This window comes from Saccostrea echinata, unplaced genomic scaffold, assembly GCF_033153115.1.
Source record: "Saccostrea echinata isolate AGI-Se365-2 ecotype Australia unplaced genomic scaffold, CSIRO_AGI_Sech_v1 ptg000054l, whole genome shotgun sequence".
NCBI lineage: Eukaryota > Metazoa > Mollusca > Bivalvia > Ostreida > Ostreidae > Saccostrea > Saccostrea echinata.
This window is the reverse complement of record NW_026889803.1, coordinates 64,839,610-64,861,418: the sequence shown is the minus strand read 5'-3', so window position 1 is coordinate 64,861,418 and position 21,809 is coordinate 64,839,610. Positions and strand designations below refer to the sequence as shown.

The following is a 21,809-nucleotide window of genomic DNA, read 5'->3' as shown; positions in this document are numbered from 1 at the left end:
GTCTGACACATCTGTTTCATATTTGGATATTTTACTTGAAAAAGACGTTAATGGTAATCTAACAACCAAGTTTTATGATAAAAATGATGACTTTAACATTTCAATCGTCAACTTCCCTTACTTATGCAATAATATACCTTCATCACCTGCACATGGAGTTTATATCTATTGCTTCCAAACTTTTTAATTACAACAAAACTTTACAGGGCCTGGATATTGAATATCTGAAACATAATCCTCCATCGTGTTCATGTTCTTCTTCGCCCTATAACTATAGTCCTGCTGGACACGTTATTACTGGTGACGTAAATATAGTTAATAATGAGGACCTTAGATCACTAATTTTAAAAGGTCCTAAATTTAGGGAACCCAGATCCTTCAACTGGCGTAAGAATTTCATAAATATTATGGATTCTGTAGAGGACTACGCCAGGCGATGGGCCAGACATGAAAAAGAAGACCTTGACACTTTGTCAGAATGGATTAAATGTATCAGATGTATGTTAAAATCGCGCATTAAAAGATTGAGAGGCAATATGAAAACCATCTATCCTTCTGTATTCAATAATCCAGAAGTGAAAAAAGAATTAGATAGATTACATGATCAGTACGTACTGGTCCCTGCTGACAAAGCAGGTAACAACATTGTCTTTGTTTGTAAGGCTCATTATATTAAATGTATTTTAGAGGAACTTGGATTTAATTCTACAAGTGGTAATCCAACTTATACTCATAGTTCCCTTTCTAAGGAAGAAATTCTTCAAAATCATATGTCAGTTTTGAATATTTTTAATATTCCAAACAACCAAAATGAATTCGAATTACCATATTTATATTGGATTCCGAAACTTCATAAAAATCCTTACAAACAAAGATACATAGCGGGTTCCAGTAAATGTTCAACCAAGCCTCTATCTTTACTCCTCACTAAGTTATTAACAGTGGTGAAGGAGAAACTTCAAGAGTACTGTGCAACAATATATTCGAGAAGTGGTGTAAATCAGATGTGGATACTTAAAAATTCCAAGGAACTTTTGGAAAATTTGAAATCACAAGATTTTACCAAAATCAACAGCTTAAAAACTTACGACTTTTCAACTTTATACACAACCATTCCCCACGATAAATTAAAGTCCAGGCTTTTTGATATCATTGACAGCTGCTTTTCCAATAAAAATGGAACTCGTAAATATACTTACCTTGTCATTGGTCATTTGCAAAATTATTTTGTTAAAAAACATTCTGATTGTACACACAAGTACTCTGAAGTTGACATTAAAAAGATGCTTGAGTTTCTGATTGACAATATCTATGTGGTTTTTGGAGACCAGGTCTTCCAACAATCTATTGGAATTCCCATGGGTACCAATTGCGCCCCGTTGTTAGCAGACCTTTTTTTGTATTCATATGAAGCAGAATTTGTCCAAAATCTTGTACGTGAAAAGAAGAAAACACTTGCTGTGGCGTTCAACTCGACATTTAAATATATCGACGACGTATTGTCAATTAACAATGGCTATTTTCATTCTTATGTCGATACGATATATCCTGGTGAACTTGAGATAAAAGATACCACAGAGTCTGACACATCTGTTTCATATTTGGATATTTTACTTGAAAAAGACGTTAATGGTAATCTAACAACCAAGCTTTATGATAAACGTGATGACTTTAACTTTTCAATCGTCAACTTCCCTTACTTATGCAGCAATATACCTTCATCACCTGCATACGGGGTTTATATCTCTCAGTTGATTCGATACGCAAGAGCATGCTCTACGTATGTACAATTTCTAAAACGAGGTAAATTATTGACAAATAAGTTGATGAAACAAGAATATCAGCAGTCTCGTTTAAAGTCATCATTTCGTAAGTTCTATGGTCGATACAATGACCTTGTCAGCAAATACAATTTATCATTGAGTCAAATGCTGACTGACGTTTTTCATACTAATTGTTAGGCCATTATTTACACACTGAATTGTCGACGGATTTTTCCGTTATTACTCGATCATGACAAGGAGCACACGGCGGGTGTGACCGGTGGGCAGGGGATGCTCACTCCTCCATGGCACCTGATCCCACCTCTGATGTTTGGAAGTCCGTGTTTGCTCTGCTCCTATTTTGTATTGTACGAGGGCCGTTCAAAAATTACGTGGACTTGTTGGACAGAAAATATATTTGACGACATAATCAAGCAAAAAGTCATAAATAATATAAAAGAATCTTTTCAGATATGATCATCAAAATTTCATATCAAAATATTGTAAATTGGTATCAATTTCAAGTGATTTAACAGGACATGTCATGAAGTCACGGCGCAGTAAACTTTCAACGTCACGGGCATTTTTAAAAATGGGAGCTTTCGTTTTCTCAATACTTTCCCTTAGTATTTGATACTGTATAGTTTGGGTTACCTTATCCACTCAGAATAAACATCCATATACCATTTCCAATTCAGCTTAAAAAGTATAAAACTATTATTGTGTGTTTAGTTTGTGTTAAGCCCCAAAACTGCAGATATTTCTGAAGTAAAGTTTGACGTCAGTCGATCTCAATCACATTCTTAACAGCCCAGATCAGTGTTTTGTCGATGCACTTCTTCCATCCCTCCCGGATTGCCTTTTGACTGAGGTCTAACAGTCTAAAATTCTTTTTTACATTTTGTAGAGATGTGCCGGATATTCCTCTGGTTTACTACATGTTTCATTCGGATTATTTTGGGTGTCTATTTGCGTTTTCCCAGCATGATTCATAATTTGATAACAGTGCGCTGCTCCGTCAAATCACGAGACGTCATTTTTGCAGTTGATTTCGTTGGGGGTCACATCGGAGAAAAATTACAATATTTCTGTTAGTACTTCAAATATTACGCCAGAAATCTAAATGCTTAATAATAAAACAATAAAAAGAAATTTTAGAGAAAATTGTTGAATAATATCGTGAAATATGGAAAATAAATGAATAAAATTTTGGATACCGCATGTTTGTTTTTCAACATTTTTGCCGTGTTCCATATATCACCATCAGCTGTATCAAAACGGCAATAATTTTATTAGAAATTAAATGAAATCAAAAAATTTTACCAAGAATTTATTGGAATTTTAAAGAAATATGTTCCTGTGAAATTTCAATTCTATATGACGTCTATAAAAGTAAATAATAGCAGAGTCCGCGTAATTTTTGAACGGCCCTCGTATAATGGACGTTTGAGCTTGAATACTGTTCGTTATCTCCATATATTTCATCTCTCAGATGATTCGATACGCAAGAGCATGCTCTTCGTATGAACAATTTCTAAAACGAGGTAAGTTATTGACAAACAAGTTGATGAAACAAGAATATCAGCAGTCTCGTTTAAAGTCGTCATTTCGTAAGTTCTATGGTCGATACAATGACCTTGTCAGCAAATACAATTTATCATTGAGTCAAATGCTGACTGACGTTTTTCATACTAATTGTTAGGCCATTATTTACACACTGAATTGTCGACGGATTTTTCCGTTATTACTCGATCATGACAAGGAGCACACGGCGGGTGTGACCGGTGGGCAGGGGATGCTCACTCCTCCATGGCACCTGATCCCACTTCTGATGTTGTAGAGGTCCGTGTTTGCTCTGCTCCAAAATTTGTATTGTTTATTTGTATTTTTTGAGCTTGAATGCTGTTCGTTATCTCCATACATTTCATTTGTATTAAAACACTTGTCAACACTTGACCAAATAACAGGTTGTATATACAAACAAGTTCATTATAACAACCAAAGAATTTGTCAAATGTCTACTTTCAACAATATTTTGATACCTTTTTATCATCAACTTATTTGTCAATTTGTCCTGTTTCGGGTAGAAATTAATCGTAGGTAGAACATACTGTTGTATATTGAATCAACCTAGAGCCATAAATGGTATCTTTCTACATTAATAAGGAAATTTGACGATAGAAAAGTTGAAGACATCACATTTATCACACATTATTAAAAACATGAAACAGATGTGTGTCAGAGAATTGCACTGGAGGAGTTGATGCGAGTGGCATGAGAGAAATTGTTTTGGCTGTTTGTTTAGAGTGTGTATTGGGTTATTGACAGCCACATGTTTGCAAATATCTGCTCTGCATGATGCTCGCTATCTTGTATTGTCTGATGTGTTAATTATCATGCTTTCATTCGAGTTTAAGAGCTCGTTTAGGTTGAGTTAGGCTAAGTTGAATATATTCAAGTACTTGGTCACAGTGTGTTGATTCGATATATTCCACTGCACTTGAAATAAAAGATACTTTTAAATTTGTCAAATGTCTACTTTCAACAATATTTTGATACCTTTTTATCATCAACTTATTTGTCAATTTGTCCTGTTTCGGGTAGAAATTAATCGTAGGTAGAACATACTGTTGTATATTGAATCAACCTAGAGCCATAAACCACATTTATATATGATAATGGTATCTTTCTACATTAATAAGGAAATTTGACGATAGAAAAGTTGAAGACATCACATTTATCACACATTATTAAAAACATGAAACAGATGTGTGTCAGAGAATGTAGTATCTTTTATTTCAAGTGCAGTGGAATATATCGAATCAACACACTGTGACCAAGTACTTGAATATATTCAACTTAGCCTAACTCAACCTAAACGAGCTCTTAAACTCGAATGAAAGCATGATAATTAACACATCAGACAATACAAGATAGCGAGCATCATGCAGAGCAGATATTTGCAAACATGTGGCTGTCAATAACCCAATACACACTCTAAACAAACAGCCAAAACAATTTCTCTCATGCCACTCGCATCAACTCCTCCAGTGCAACATGATATGACTGGTCGCCCCGCCTGCTACCAACGAATATCAATTGCAGTTCTGTCTAAGAGCTGTTTAGAACAACTTGCGCCACAAAATAAGACGAGCTTATATTTATAAACTTGCAATAAACAGAATACTAATTCTCCTTGACAAAATACATTGTCTTACTCATTGACTTACATCCCAAAAACATACAATATCGGATTTAGAGAGCTTTATTAGTGGAACAGAAGCAATGCATGTCCACAACTTCCACCGCCAACAGATAATCCTCAATTCTGGTAATGACTAAGCAACCATATTCATTATCTGAGATTGCATGAAAAACCATGCCCAGATATCTATAAAAATATAATTAGAACTACTTTGGGTTGGACCTCTGACGAGTGGCAGGCCCTGGAACATTCCCTAGCCCGAAACACTGATTCAGGTGTAAGGCCCTCTTCCGTCAGGTCACATGGTGCCGGTGGCAATCACTTTTTACATATTATTTACTTTCTAACATATCTTAAAGCAAGTCCAACATACTTTTATAATGAAATGTATGCTGATAACGAACATGGACTCAAAGTCCATTAAACAATACAAATTTTGGAGCAGAGCAAACACGGACGTTTAAATCATCAGAGGTGGGATCAGGTGCCACTAGGGGTGAGCATTCCCTGCCGATCGGTCACACACGCTGTGTGCTCCTTGTCATGATCGAGTAATAACGGAAAAATCCGTCGACAATTCAGTGTGTAAATAATGGCCTAACAATTAGTATGAAAAACGTCAGTCAGCATTTGACTTAATGATAAATTGTATTTGCTGACAAGGTCATTGTATCGACCATAGAACTTACGAAATGACGACTTTAAACGGGAAATGACCGAAAAATCCGTCGACAATTCAGTATGAAAAACGTCAGTCAGCATTTGACTTAATGATAAATTGTATTTGCTGACAATGCCATTGTATCGAACAAAGTACAAAATGACGACTTTAAACGAGACTGCTGATATTCTTGTTTCATCAACTTGTTTGTTCATGACTTACCTCAAATAATATTTTATATTATTCGTTTATATTTTGAATCAACTCAATCCACTTGTGCAGTAGTTCTAAGCGTTTATACCTAGATTCGATCAGTATTATTTGTCCCTCCAGCCATTTTCCGTAACTTCTCCTGTTCTTTCCGTCCATATAGGTTTTGTTTTCATTTTCCAATTTAATACATCTTCTTTTAATAATGTACAATGTTATGCCAAATGATTTTTAAACATAAAAACCATTGCTGTTTATTTAAGTCTCTTTTGTTCTTTTGTTCGGTTACAATATGAAAATGAATATAACTAATTAAATATAAAAAGTCGTTGATATATCTTCAAATCGAACTGAAGGCAAACACAAGAGACTTCTTCTTTTCATATAGAAGTTTTTAATAAATTCTGATTCATAAAAATACGGAAAAACAATCAGCAAATAATATCTTAAATTTTGCGAATTCCATCTTTGTAGAAGAAGCAGTTGTCTAGATGTCAAAAATCCGAGTCTTTCATTTAAGGAATGCTGAGGATTGCTTGGATAAAATACATCCATGCATACATGAAGCCATTGATTTTGGGGGGAAACGTGATTTCAAATTTTCTTGAAGTTCTTTGGAGTTTTTCAGCATCCACATGAAAAAGTGAAGATAACGAACAGTGACCAATCTCAATAACCCTGTTAACAACACGAATCGTGAACAGGGTAAAGACATGGACCTCCTGAAACACCACAGGTGGGATCAGGTGCCTAGGAGAAGTAAGGATTTTAAGATTATCACCACTTATTAAATACAGTGTATATTTTCACGATACTGCTGGTTTCTCTTTTCTTGCAGTCGATATTTTCGTAAGGAAAAAGGAACATGTTTCGTACAACATTTACTAGATTCTACTAGTCGCCCGCGTGGCGCAGTGGTTAGAGCGTTTGCTATAGAGTAGCGGTGTAAGGAGTTGATCCTTACGTCGCGGGTTCCAATCCACTGCGGGACGTGGAGACCGGTCGTTCGGATGAGACTGTATAAACCGAGGACCCATGTTGCTGGCACGATAAAGGTCCCTCACTATTCAATGGCCCTGAGTGCCGAGTATACGTCAAAATTTGCAGCCCTCCACCTGCAAGTGGTGGCGTCTCCATATCAGTGAAAAATTCTCAAGAGGGACGTTAAACAACAAATAAACAAACAATCAAGATTCTACTATGTATCTTCATTGTAAAGATTTTTATGTTAAGTTTTGGATTTCAGTTTCATATCTACGTTGGTTTCAGTTTCATATCTACGTTGATCCGATATATGTCACTGAACATATAATATAAGACAAATATAATAAAAGACACTACAGTCTGACACATCTGTTTCATATTTGGAATTTTCATAGTGAAAGATATTGGTGGCAAACTGACAACTAAACTTTATGATGACTTCATTTTTTCTATTTTCAACTTTCCTTAAGTATGTAACAATATTCCATATTATGCATATGAAGTTTATTACTCCCAGTTGATTCGATGCGCAAGAACATGAACCAATGTACAATTTCTAAAACGAGGTAGGCTATTGACAAATAAGTTGATGATATAAGGATATCAACGATCGCGTTTAAAGTCATTATTTCGCAAATTCTATGAGAGTTGAACGACGGCTTTCATACAAATTGTTATAGGTCATTATTTTCACTTTGAATTGTCTACGAATTTTGCCATTTATCCAAACATAAAAAAGGGAGTGACTCATCAGTCAGACACTGACTACAAACCTTAAATTTCTGAACTATTTAAATGCTCAGCAATTATTTTTAAAACTCAGATTAAGTATTTTTTAAAAGTTAGTTTAAGGGTCAATTAACAATAATCTATTAAATATATAAAAGAAATCACAAGATAATAACAATACAAGATTATGACACGTAATTTAAAAGCTTTAAAATACTAGCTTTGAAAATTTCTTACAATAACCCAACTCATTAATCATAACTTTTCAACAGGGCTCTAATTGGCAACTAATTTAGTCGCCATGGCGCCTAAAAATTTTGATTGGTGCCTAAAATTTCTCTATAAGTCGCCACATTTGCGATTGACTTAAATTAAATTGGTGATTGTCAATTACTGAACTATAAATATTTTCAATTTTATTTAATAAAGAGCAGAAAAGAAGTTTAAAAGTTACAATGGACATGTCTCCATTTATTGACTAATATCAGTTTTTAAATCAGCGAAAAATTTGCCTGGCGATAAAAAATTTTCGATGGCGACTTACCTTTTTTATTAGGGGCCGTGTCTTTCAAGTGTAAAGAAAGCTCGGTAACTCGTGTTTTGCATAATTCAATTTGATCAATAGTTCATGTACGTTAGTGCAGTGCCAAAACATACACATTTTATTGAGCAGTATATTTCCTTGTAGTATAGTACAAAGAAGCAAAACAAACAAAAAAATATTTTTTAAAAAAAAGTGACGTTGAAAAATAAATACAGAATTAACAAGAATTAAGAGGCGTCTGGTAGATACATGAGCAACTATCACAAAAAAAAAATAGTAAGAAGTGGTAGTATTTTTAAAAATACTTGTGATAGATATGATATTTCATTAGACAAACTTGAACAAATCTTCCATATAGAGGGGACACTGAATATTTGGATTTCTTGCATTATGAAAATTACACCGATTTTTTATCATTAATATTTCTAATTGACAGGAAAAAAACACATCAAAATCATTGAGAAGATAGTATACAAACTGGAGAAAATCATCGTAATTAAAGAATTTAAATCACAATTAATGTTCAGAACATCATTTCCATATTACTGTTAAATCGCATCGGTTTTGGGCGGTTCTGTAGAAGTATTAGATCCTTTCTGCGATTCTGTCTGTCTGCTTTGTCTTCATCATCGTCTTTGTGTTCAATGACGCCAAGGAGTTGACAACACTTGAGACAAAGACATCCTAACACCATAAGACCTGTAAGGGACACCACTGTCACCACCACGTACTCTAAATAGGGAAGCCATTCTGGAAGAAGAAGCTCCGAAGTTTCCTCTGTTGCCAACACTAGTTAAAACATGTAGATCCATTTTAAGACTTACCAAAAGAATAATAACCACACCAAAGCTAAATCAATCTTAAAAAATTAAGTTTCAACTTAATGTCTGAAGAAAACATTGAAAGCGTTTACAATATCCTTGAAGTGTTGCATTTTTTTATTTTATTTTTCGGGCTACTGGACACTATTATTTTCCTTTGCTTCTGGGGATAAATATTTCTTTGACAGGTAGAACTTGGGACAAATCAGTACAAAAAATGCTTTAAATGCCTAACAGGTTGCATAAAATGCCAGTCATGCAACTATTTCAGCTTGAATTTGCAAAATGTATACTTTAAAGAGGACTGCTGGTACCCCTGCAAAATAAATTTATTTGTCAGTAGTAGCCTGCCACGATTTAGAAATTAATTGTACAGAGAGACACTGCTTTTGCCTATTGAATTAATTGGATGAAAATCACAAGATACAAGTGATAATTGTATTTTGTTACATAAATACGGAAATTTGACGATAATAAGGTTGAAGTAGTCCTATTTATCATATAATAAAGTTTAGTGTTAATTTGCCATCAGTGTATTTATCGGGTAAAATAACAAACATGAAACAGTCGTGTCATAATCTATGGTGTCTCTTTAACTCGAGTCAAGTGGGATATATCAAATCAAAATATGAATAAAAATGAATATTGTTAATTGAGAAAACTTCGATCATTTGTCTAAATATTGAATTGAAGACCGAGAAACCTTTTCTTTCCGTTAAGAAATTTTTGAAAGAAATTCTGCTTCATAAAAAAACAAATACAGGTTTGCTAATGAAGGGGTACAATTAGTACCCATGAGAATTCCAACAGATTGTTTGAAGACCTGGTTGCTAAAGACTACATAGACAATCAGAAAATTTCAGCATTTTAATATCTTCTTCTGAATACTTGTTTGAAAAATCAGAATGCTTCTTAAGAAGATGATTTTCTGTATGTCTAATATAACATAATATATCCGAGTGCCATTTCATCGAGAGACAGTTATGTACAACATCAAATATTACCTTTTTCAATTTATTTTACGTAAATGTTGTGTACAGTGTGGAAATATCATGTATTTTGATTTGTCTGGTTTTGAACATGTTTCGTGATTTCAAAGTTTTTTACCTGACAATATCCCGAAACTGAATTATTACACGACTATTTCAAAATTGAATAGATATTTACGTGAATCACAGGTGACCCCAGTGTACCCCTCGTCACAGGTACACACGAAACTGGCCCCGTTGTCGGTACATGTTCCGTGCTTACATGGCTGATCTAGACACGTCACCACATCTACAATTGACAAACGTACTCGTACTAGGGTCTGATCAAAGTTAGCTTGCTGGGTGGGAGTTACCTACAAGTGTAAAGGAATGAAATACTATACTAAGACACTGAAATATTCTGTTCTTTGAACTATTTTTCTGGATAAATTTATACGTGTATTATGAGACTCATATTCAGATATGACCCCATGTTTCTTATTGAGTGAACACCCAGCTGTCTAAACAAAGTGCTATATGGATATCAATGATTTTTTTTAAAGAAGTTATGCTCTAAAACAGAATTTTGTAAGTTCCTGTTAAAAATGCTGATGTTAATTTTGTTCTCTAAATTTTGTTGAAGCTTAATCAGAATCTATTTTAAAAAGTAGAAATATGACCAGAGAAAGATGAACTGCAAGAACTTTTCAGTTTTTGATATTTGCATCAGATAATGAACAAAATGAAATTTTAATCAACAATCATATATTTGAAATCAAGTTGTTTAATAGGTGTTCAAGGACATTGTTAGTTTAGCGATAGCTTTAACCATTGACCAAAACTTAAGTTCTTTATATTAAAGCGACAAAAAAATGACTGGCACACTTTCTGGACAATGCTTTACCACACATGGTCTTCCACTGATTTATTATTGACATATTTTAAATCCTCTTTTATTTTCTCCATTTTATTGAATTCTTTCTTCAGATATTGATTCTTTCACAAATTATTTTTTTCAACCCCTTAAGTATTCTATTCAAGTTATGCAGGGTTTATCATTAATATTCTTTAATATTTTATCATGTCAGCGGTAAGAAACTTTGAATTTCTATGACTTATATTACTAAATTGTTCAAGGATTATTTCCGATGTCCTGAATGTATGAATGCTACATAAATAATGGTTTACTTAGTCATTTCAACGATAAATTCGGACATAAAATTAAATGTTTACCATATGCATGAACTGTCTTTCGATGTAAAAATTGTACAATTTGGAAGTTAATTGGGTTTTTTTATTTTTTTATTATTATTTTTTTTTTTTTTTGGTTTGATTTTGATTTTTTTTTATTTTTATTTATTTATTTATTTATTTATTTATTTATTTATTAGCTTTTATTTTGCTCACACTATAATGTGATCTATATGGATACTTACATCCACATCAAAGTTTTCAACATATATATTCCCATCCTTTATTAAATCTGTTCACAACTTTTTGAGATATGAAGACAACGAACAGTAATGAAGCTCAAAAGTCCATTGAAACGATACAAAATGGGAGCAGAGCAAACACGGACCTCTAAAAACATCAGAGGTGGAATCAGGTGCCATGGAAGAGTAAGCATCCCCTGTCGACCGGTCATATCCGTCGTGTGCTCCCTGTCATGATCGGGCAAACGGAAAATCTGCAGACAACCCCGAGAGAAAACAATGGTCTAACAATTTGTATGAAAAACATCAGTCAACACTCCAATCAACAACAGATCGTAACCGCTGACAAGGTCATTGTTTCATGTGAACAGACGTTCACAAAAAGACCCTACCACACAACCCCTACCAACTCTTTCCTGGCGGAAGTAAAATATCAAAGATTTACGAAAACATAAGAATATTAAGAATATTCCCGGGGGGGGGGGGGGGAGGGATGTTGGGCTGGAAAATGTTTTCGAGTCATATTATTTATTTTCATGTCACTGATGGACAGGGTTTTTTTTTTTTATTTCCAGGATTATCAGGGACAGATTAGTTATTTTCTTCTTCACTGAAAATATGACAACCAATAAAAGAGAAAAAAAGAAAACTGCCATGCCAACTTCCAAACCTCTATTTCCTGGGCCCAACTTCAAAAAATTTTCGTGGTGATGGTGGTGGTTTGGGGGGGGGGGGGGTAGTAGCATTAAACAAGAACAGATTGATAATTGAGGACAGATTTTTTTTATTTTCAACATTTTCGAAGACAGATTATTTATTTTCAAAACCTGCCAGTCCCCTCCCCCTCAAAATCAAATAATCGTCCCCTACCATATTGTAATATTCATCCCCCTGATTTTTGCAATACCGACTATTAAGGATTTGTCCAAGGACCGAGTGATATTTAAATATAAATTTTCTTTAAAATTAACAAATCCATATTCCATCCTTTATTACTGCTTTATAAATGAACTTTTATTTACTTATTTTTTGTTGAAAATTGTTTATCTATTTACTGTATTGACAGCTACTCATAAACATAGACATCAAAAGCAAATAGACTAATTTTGTAGTTAACTAGTATATTATTTTCAGCAATAGCAGAGGCCCTCCCTGCCCAACCATTTTCTTGTTCCTCGCCAAATGACCTCAAAGGCATGCATCTCTTTGAAAGAAAAAATAGATACCTTCACATAAAACATGTATAGTTACTGTGTATATGGTGTTAAAATGAAATTTGTTAATAACGTGACCCATACAAATATTTTTTTGAATCAACAATAATTTTGCATCAATAAATGAATAGGCAGTGTTAAAAAAGAGTTCTATTATCTCAAAGAATCAAATAAAATTATTTTGAAATATAGAGAATACTTGTAATACACGGCAAAATCTGTATCACAACCCATGTCAACCCGAACTCCAATATGAAAATTTCGAAGCGCAGAAACTTTAGGAGACTTTCACATATATTAATACTATGGTGTATGAAATACTCAAAGCGATAGTGTAAGAAATCAAACTTAAACCAAAAAATCATCTTTTTGTTACCATGGCAACAGTAAAAAAAAAAGCTTGCCACTTAGTTATGATGCTAGGAAGGCACTTACCCACGAAGCCGTTACTTTTTAAGTTATATGCATATAGCAGCAAGTCACACATTTCGCAAATGAAACGAAATGAAAATATTATCGCTGATGACTGGTCACTGATACTTGTAAAATTTCATTTTTTTTCACAAGATATATATTTAATAGCACACATATATTTACTTAAAATAATTATGTATTTAAAATAATAGATATTTAATGTAATAAAATTGCAATCTAAATTAATATCATCGACAACAAGAATTTTGTGTAAAAATAACCCTGCATCTGCTTCAAAGAAAAGATCCGAGGTACTCCAAATGAAAAATATAAAAGTACTCCGGTGTAACGACGAAAAGTGACCCCCGTAGAATGTTGACCGGGCGGTCAAATTTCTCCATAGAAAAATGACCCCCCCGGTCAATTTTCTACAGCAAGTAGGGTCATTTTTCGACCGTAGAAAACCCTTCCAGGCCGGTAATTCTACGACTTCACATACGTTGAAAAATGACCCCCATAGAAATCTGACCCCCTACTTTTTCACTATATTTTATAATATAAACCGTTAGAAATGAGGTGTGATATGCGTTAATCCGATGTTGAGGAGGGTCGGTGAAGGCCAAGAGTCTCCTGATATTTTTCTTTCAAATGTATATTGGAGGAGGAGCAAAGTACCTTCACTCCTTAACGCCACTTCTCAATACTAGCATGATATACAATGTACGTGGTATGTTTTTTTTTTTTTTTTTTGCTTGCATCCCATTTAGTATACATTATTGAGCAGCATAAATTCATAATTCATATATATAAATATATATTTAAATCCGTTTTTTTTTTCTTGGTTTTTGGGGGTTTTTTTTCTTACAGGTTTTGTTCCGGAAATGACAGGATATGTTTCTAACAACGATATACCTGTATGGAATGGATGTTATCGGAAAAGGACATACTTCTAGCCCCATACTTCTAGCTTAAAATTTGTGCCAGCTTTCAACCTGCCTCCACCCCAGCATTTACGTGTATCAGTTTCTGGATACACCATTGCATTGAAACAAAAACGTACTGTATTATTATTTTTAGACAAGGAAAAAATTAGAGAAAGCACAGCATATGAAGCGTCCATTATGGAGATGCTATCATTAACTGTAATTACTGCTTCATTTTTAATATCATATAATATCTTTTTCCTTCTTTTAGGTTCATTTATCCTTATTTATTACATGAATATTAACACCCCCGCTTCGAAGGAAATGGGGGTATATACCTTGTACCCTGAGAATCTCTCTGTTGTGTGTGCGGGGTGAGTGTTTGTGTCTGTCTGTCTGTCTGTCCGAAACATTTTTGTTCGTTGCAGTTTTCTCTGCAACAACTCATCGCAGATGCTTGAAATTTTAATACACTCATTGGTTCGGCATGCTATACAGTGATATTCATTTTGGTACAGATCTTGTCCGTCTGTCTGTGCGGGTGGGGTATCACTAGAGAGCACTGGCTCATAGATTTCTTGTTCCCCCTGTAATTTGTGTACTTACAATTATTGTCTGTAGAATTATATTATCTCTATTGTAGGGAAAAAACGAATGTATCTAAATAACGTTAACTATGAAACACTATATATATATTGTTTGTATCAGGATCCCTATATGAAAAACACTGATAGTCTCTAATAAAAAAAAATAGTTTACCAAAGTTAACTTTAGTTTAATTAAGGAATCACTGTCTAGTTAGTAGAGTATGCCAGGGCATCAACGATAGTTGGAAACGTGGGATAATTTGCATAACGGGCGAAGCCCGTTATGCATAAATTATCCCACGTTTCCAACTACTAACTAGACAGTGATTCCTTATATTTCCATTTCATTGTGAAATAAAATTGTAAATTTAGATTTTAAAAATGTAAACTAATAGATTTAAATTACACAAGGCCTCACATGTCAATTTCAATATTCTCTGACGTTAAACACAAAGAAAGCCGCACGAGAATTACATGCATATTAGACCTTCTTGACCTTTCGCTTGGCGAAATTTGTATTCCGGTGGAATGATCAAGAAATCAACTCTCCTAACTTTCAAAGAGATATCACATAGAAAACAAATAGAAATGGAAATATTGCAGTATCAAAGTTTTTACTATAGTAAATCAAAGTATTTTTTTTATATATGATTGTAATATTTTATGTTCTTAGATTTATATGTGCACATTTTTTTTATATTTTAGGGAACTACGAGAGGTGATCAAAAAGTTTGTGAACTATCTCGTTATTTACAAAACCACTGTTCAGATCAAAATGAAATTTGGCAAACATTCAGTCATAAGCATGTTCCATAAATAGCAGATATTTAACCCCAACAAAAAAATACTATAGTAAACTATAGTTAACTATAGTTTACTATAGTTAACTATAGTAAATCAAAGTTCCAAAGTTTTTACTATAGTAAATCAAACTTCCAAAGTTCTCACTATCGTAAATCAAAGCCTCAGATTCAATAAATTTGTATACATAACAGATGTGGAATACTCAGTATATTTAGACATAATTCCCATTTATTACTATAAGCCTGTAAGAATGGAACATGTCCTAATTTGTGACCTTGACCTTTCTTGAAGAGTTATCTCCTTTTTTTTAAGGTAATAAAAAATCAATTTTAAAAAATCTATACGGTAAAAAATTGTTTTCAATTGTCATTCTATTTCTAATGATTTAATGTATCTTTCTACCACAGTGTTTATTGATATTCATATTATTTGAATTTTTTATTTTAAAAAAATCGCTTGTCTCCATAGACTTCAATGCAATTTCTGTTAATTAATTACTGCTTAGTTAATTACATTTTTGAAACAAACTTTCTCTTGGTAAATTCTTTTCTACTGTAAAATGCTTTGAATTAATATCAGAGTATTATATACATGATGGATATTTAAGGATAGAGAATTGGGTTCTATTAAGGATGGAAAACCTTAACAATAATATAGTTATTGAATCCCTAAAATATCGTTTACCTTAGATTTTAAACATATCATATATGATAAAAAGAAGGCGCCTATACTTTATCCACAATGGATAAACGACGCACCTCAATACAAAAGAGTCGGGTTGTGATGGTCACTATGCTCATTCTGGGAAAAGATATCCTAATCCACCAATCCTATTTGTGACAAATGGGCTATTCTTGTTATAAAAAATAACTTGCATGGTAAGAAATATAAGACTAGGAAAAATCTTTTAATTTCTGTGAACAGAACGCTACGGAGCATGTCATGTGAACGCCTGGACCACGTGATTCGCGCATGGACAGAACGATGGCAGATGTGCATTCAAATCGGAGAGGACCACTTTAAAAAATAATAAAAATCGAAATCTGATTTTATTTCTTTTATGGAAGTAATTCAATTAGTTCGCGAACTTTTTGATTACCCCTCGTATTAATATTTCTTGTTCATTAACATAACATAACATTAACATCATCCCAGAATTTTACATTAGCCTACTGATATCAATTTAAGAAAGTTTCAGCTTTGAAATCTCAAAAAAGTTCCAAACAAAGTTTCATAGTTAATCAAAGTATCAAAGTATTTACTATACTTAATAATAGTAAACTATAGTTTACTATGGTAAATTTTTGTTAGGAGTGCCCTTCGATTGTGATAGAAATACTGGCAATATACTCCCCTCCTTGATCATTATATAGATACATGTATAATCTACATCATCATGCACATATGCATTATGTAACTCCTTATAAGTGGGATGTTTGATGTAAGAAAAAAAATTGTTTACTTTTATCCTAAAAACTCTTATATTTTTAAAACCTCGTATCACACAGCAAGATCGCTTAAGGACATACGCAACGTACCTTACCTACTGATAAATTTTCAAGATATTCTTAATCTAATATTATAGTGCCATCAGATGTTCGTAGACAAAAAATCAGCATGCATTACCAGGGGTTTTGAAAAGATATCAATTGATGAAAATTCTTGTATAATTCAAAGAAAAATATACAAAAATTACTAAACATATATTCTAGATGTTTTGTTCATCCAAACTTGTTTTAGAAGAAGTGTACAACACCATATATAGACATTAATATGTTACACACAGTTCCCTTAAGTATTGGAACTCTTCAACTCCAGGGAAAAAGACAATAAAGTTCAAACTACGTTGCGTATGTCCTTAATTTGTGTATAGGAAAGACATAGCCAGATTTTTTTCTATAGGCTAGCAAATTTAAAGAGTGGGTTACATCCTCGGTACCCACTTCCTCAAAACTTACCACTATAGATACGCTGACACGAATCACGTACTTGATTCGAACACAATATGTGTTACAATATTTTTTAGCACAGTTCTATGTAGTCTTGCAAACGCAACTTCAATTGTGCTAATATTGCCCATCATACTTAGGGAAAAAATAATATGTAAATTAGGCAGAGAAGCTTTTTCATAATGCAACATTCGGTTTTTTCTATTGGTAAAAATTATTACATGTAACTAGAAAGGGGAAATACGTACTACTGTGTATAAACTTGTGTCAATTCTTAGTATACCAAACATCTCTTTTATTAATTAATCAATTCTTTTTTATGTAAGAAGCCTCATTTAGCTTTTAGGCTTTATTGACACTAGTAAACGACAAAAGACATTGGTAAAGATTTTGAGCTAACCATATTTTGTGTCTCTGAGATCGAATATGAGAGTAATTTTGATTTAGTCCTGTCTGTTATTTTTACACAAATTTAATCTTTCTTACAGAAAGTTTTTCTTATAGAAAGTTCTTTCTTATAGAAGTTTTTTTTTTTACCAGAAAATCAAAGATATATATGAGATCTAATTTTCTTAACAATTGTCCATTTTTTCACACGGATTTATTTGGGTAGAGTTGGAAAACATTAATCTTTATTGTAACTTCTGATCATGAAGAAAAAAACGCCTGAGACTTTATTTTCATTCTTTTTTTCACATTATTTACCCAGAGTAAAATTTAAAGAGGATCATTACAATTATACACAGAAACTATGCATTTTTATTCATATATAAGTTTCTCTCTATGACACCAGCTAAATAATCTTGTTTTTTTTTTAATGACGACTCTGGAAACTTTTTTTATATAAAATTTGATAAAACAAATCTAAGAACACGTGTATTTTTGCTCTTATAGTTATCAAACATCATAATAGCCAATAGTTATTTGTTTTCCTTTAATGGGATAAAACATCTTGTATTATTGATGTACATGTAAGGTATCGTGTAACCTTTTGTTGCTTAAACTTTAAAGCTTTTAGGCTGCGTGTTTTACCTCTACGTATTTGCCTAACAAGAATATTCCTACCAAACCCAGTTTTTTGTATTAAAAAAAAAAAGAGACACGGGGTCATTATTCTACGGGGTCATTTTTCTACAACCCACACGGAGAAAAATGACCCCCAGGCCATAATTTCTATGAAAAAGGGGGTCATTTTTCTACGTAGAATATTGACCAAGGGGTCAAATTTCTACGTTGAAAAATGACCTCCGGTCAATATTCTACGGGGGTCACTTTTCGTCGTTACACCGGAAACCTGTAATAAAGGACGTGATAAAGGTGAAATGTTTCTTTTTGTTGTTGTTTAACGTCCATCTCGAGAATTTTTCACTCATGGAGGGCTGCAAATTCCTACCTATACGGTCTCATCCGAAGGACCAGTCTCCACGCCTCGCAGTGGATTCGAACCCCCGACCTTACTTCGCGACTCTAGAGCAGACGCTCTAACCACTGCTCCACGCGGGCGACTAGAGGTGAAATGACGGGTGTGTAATAAAGGGCAAATGTCAATGTCAGGAAAAAATCCTATATATTATGACAAAGAAATATTAAATGTGTATAAAATCACAAGACAGGTTTGATATGAAGCACTCTATAACCTAGAATAAAGAGAAATAACTAAATATAGAAACAGGCAGTTCTTACCTTCGCAGCAATCACCCTTATAATGCAGATCACATCTACATGTTAGGGAAGCTGGTTCTAGCATGCCACCATTTTCACAAATTCGGCATGGTTGAGACATGTGCATTGGAAAATGTATACTTCTGTTACAGCTTGTCAGACAAGTTTCTAGAGTGGCTGGGTTTAATGAACAGCACATTCTACGGTCTCTGTACTGTGACTGTGAGCCACAAGTACCAGTGCACGTACTCCATGATAGCCAGTTAAACATATGACATTCCATATCCAATGTACATTGTGATCGATTAAATCTGATACAAACGGTACAGATATATAGTAATAAATACAGTAAATTCATATTATTTACTTTGTGCTTTTCCTTGATGTTTCTTAAAGTGTGTTGCGCTGTATAATAGATCTTCAATATATATTTACCGATAATACTTATCTATTGATTTCAAAGAGTGAACTTGAAAACAACAATTGAATTATCAGAATCCATGGTTTTCATTGCAAAGTTAATCGTCTATTCTGAAGATATTATAAAAAAAAATACTTAAAGCTTTTGAAGGGAAGAAATGAAGTATATATATATATATATATATATATATATATATATATATATATATATATATATATATATATATATATATATATATATATATATATATATACAGTCCCTGAAACGTTCTACTTTCCCATTTTTCCGTTCGCTCACCGTTCGTTCACCGTTCGTTCAGCGTGCGTTCACCGTTCGTTCACCGTGCGTTCACCGTTCGCTCTCCGTTCACAGTTTTGCGTTCAGCGTTCACCGTGCGCTCGCGTTCACCGTTCACAAAGCGTTCACCGTTCGCTCTTCGTTCGTTCACTTTGCGTTCACCTTGCGTTCAGCGTTCACTTATCGTTCAGTCTTCAGTGTCATTCGGAACTCCGAAGTGAAAGGACTTATCTTTTTTTAAGTAAGGATTTACAGGTTTTGAATTTAATAAATAACATACCGTGTTTAAAGAATCATTATTTCATGGGGAAAAAAATTATCTGCAAAATTAATGTTTATTATTCCAACTTAGCTGTTAGGTTATTTATAAAATTTATCTGGAAAATAAATTTTGTTATAAGTACATGTATGTAGAACGATGCTGAAAAATTAAATTTAAATACGGGCAAAATACTGATACTTCAAGCACTGCAACATTTTGTTGTTATGTTAAGGACGACAAATCGTTAATAGATAGATAATAATCGAAGTCAAATAATTTACCAACTGCAGCAAAAATACGAAAATATTTCTATCACATTTTTTTTAAAATAATACAGAAATACATGTTAGAAATTTTTCTGAGAATGATAAACAGTGCTGCGGATATCCAGTTAATTAAATATCTTTATAGCGAATTAAATTGATAGTGTGGTTAAAAAAATATTTGTTTGAAATGCAATACATTAAAGAGTTTGTTTTTCAACTTTACATATACAAAGTCCTTAATTAGAGAGAGAGAGAAATGCCTTTATAACATGATTATCATTTATATAACCAAAGTGATTCTCCAGTAATGATATTTTTCATCGTAACTGTGTTTTGTACTAAACAAACATGCATCTAAACAAAGTCATTAAACAATAGTATTTCAAAATATACATGTGCCGGCGGTGATATTTTAAATTGGCAGGGAGTATGTTTCAAATTCAAGCGGCTTAATTATTCCAAGTATTTATTCCCAATGTATTTTATTTATTTATTTATTTATTTTTAGAAATGTTGGAATCAGATCTAAAAATGATAAGATAAATGTTAAAACTTCTTGGAAATACTAACACTTTGCCTTCGGTGTGACGAGACTTTTACACCTGCACAGTGTCGCATGATTTTGATTGACTGGTCATGCTCGTGGACTTCGTGTTAACTTGAAGCAGGAAAATAAAAACCGATTATGACTGTAAAACAAATGGATTTGTTGATTAAAAAAATGGTTACTTTCACTGCCTGATATATTTAGAAAAAAATTAGAATTTTTGTTTGATATAGGTACAAACATTTGAGGAAAGGGGGGCTAAAACCGAATCTCTCTCTCTCTCTCTCTCTCTCTCTCTCTCTCTCTCTCTCTCTCATTTGTCTGTTTAATAAAAACTATGACATCATATTACTTAAATATCAAGTTGTGAAAATTTAATATATAACAAATAATTTGATTGCCTCTTTGTATCATCTTGTCCGAGTACAATCAGGGCCGGGAAATGTCTACAGATACATGTAGAAGTCTGCTTAATAAATCATCATAAAAAATAAAACTGACACATAAATTTATTATTGCATTCAAATTTTAAAATACGAGTGTATTTATGCAATAAGTCCATACCTTTGTAAACTATTTTTTTTTTCTTATTATTTTACACGGAATCGCCTTGTATGGTTGTTACAACCATTGTAATTCATTCTATAACTCCGTAGTTTTCTCTTCTAAAATCCACATTATTTGTAATGGTTTTATATATAAAATAAGAATAAACATATTTATTTTACAACTAGATTAATTTCATCTGTTATAACACAGCGTTCGGTAACAATTACAATGTTTTACAGCGATAAAAATCGTATTATCAAACAGTTGAATTTAAACAGCGTACATACATGTATGTGCAGAAAATATTGTAAGAAACTTAAATTAATTATTTTACTTAATGTGCATGTATCGTCTTTCTTAGGACAATTTTCACTGATTTGTTTATTTATTATTTTTTTTTTAGCACTAGGCATTAGAATACAATAGAATAGTTTCAATGCAAGGAAAAGATCAGAGGCATTCCGAATAAATCGTTCATCTTGCGTTCACCGTTCGTTCACCGTTCACTTTGCGCTCGCGTTGCGCTCCGTTCGCGTTCTGCGTTCGCTCACCGTTCAGCGTTCACACATCGTTCACCAAGTTGCGTTCAGCGTTCA

The 21,809-nt window shown here is 33.1% G+C and overlaps 2 protein-coding genes across 2 annotated transcripts in view; one reads left to right on the top strand and one right to left on the bottom strand.

Annotated features, from left to right (window-relative positions):
* Window positions 1-5,238: 5,238 nt before the first annotated feature.
* Window positions 5,239-21,809, top strand: part of LOC133205284 (DNA replication complex GINS protein PSF3-like) — a 32,402-nt gene continuing 15,831 nt past the window's right edge. Inside the window, exon 1 of the mRNA XM_061341058.1 lies at window positions 5,239-5,245. The gene's annotated coding sequence lies outside the window, so the exon portion shown is untranslated. The remainder of the gene's footprint in view (window positions 5,246-21,809) is intronic.
* On the bottom strand, window positions 8,620-10,378 carry LOC133205099 (delta-like protein 1). Its single transcript, XM_061340841.1, has 3 exons — window positions 10,343-10,378; window positions 10,085-10,259; window positions 8,620-8,885 (listed from the first exon to the last, which is right to left on the bottom strand). Exons 1-3 carry the CDS (start codon window positions 10,376-10,378, stop codon window positions 8,620-8,622), a joined length of 477 nt encoding a protein of 158 aa, XP_061196825.1.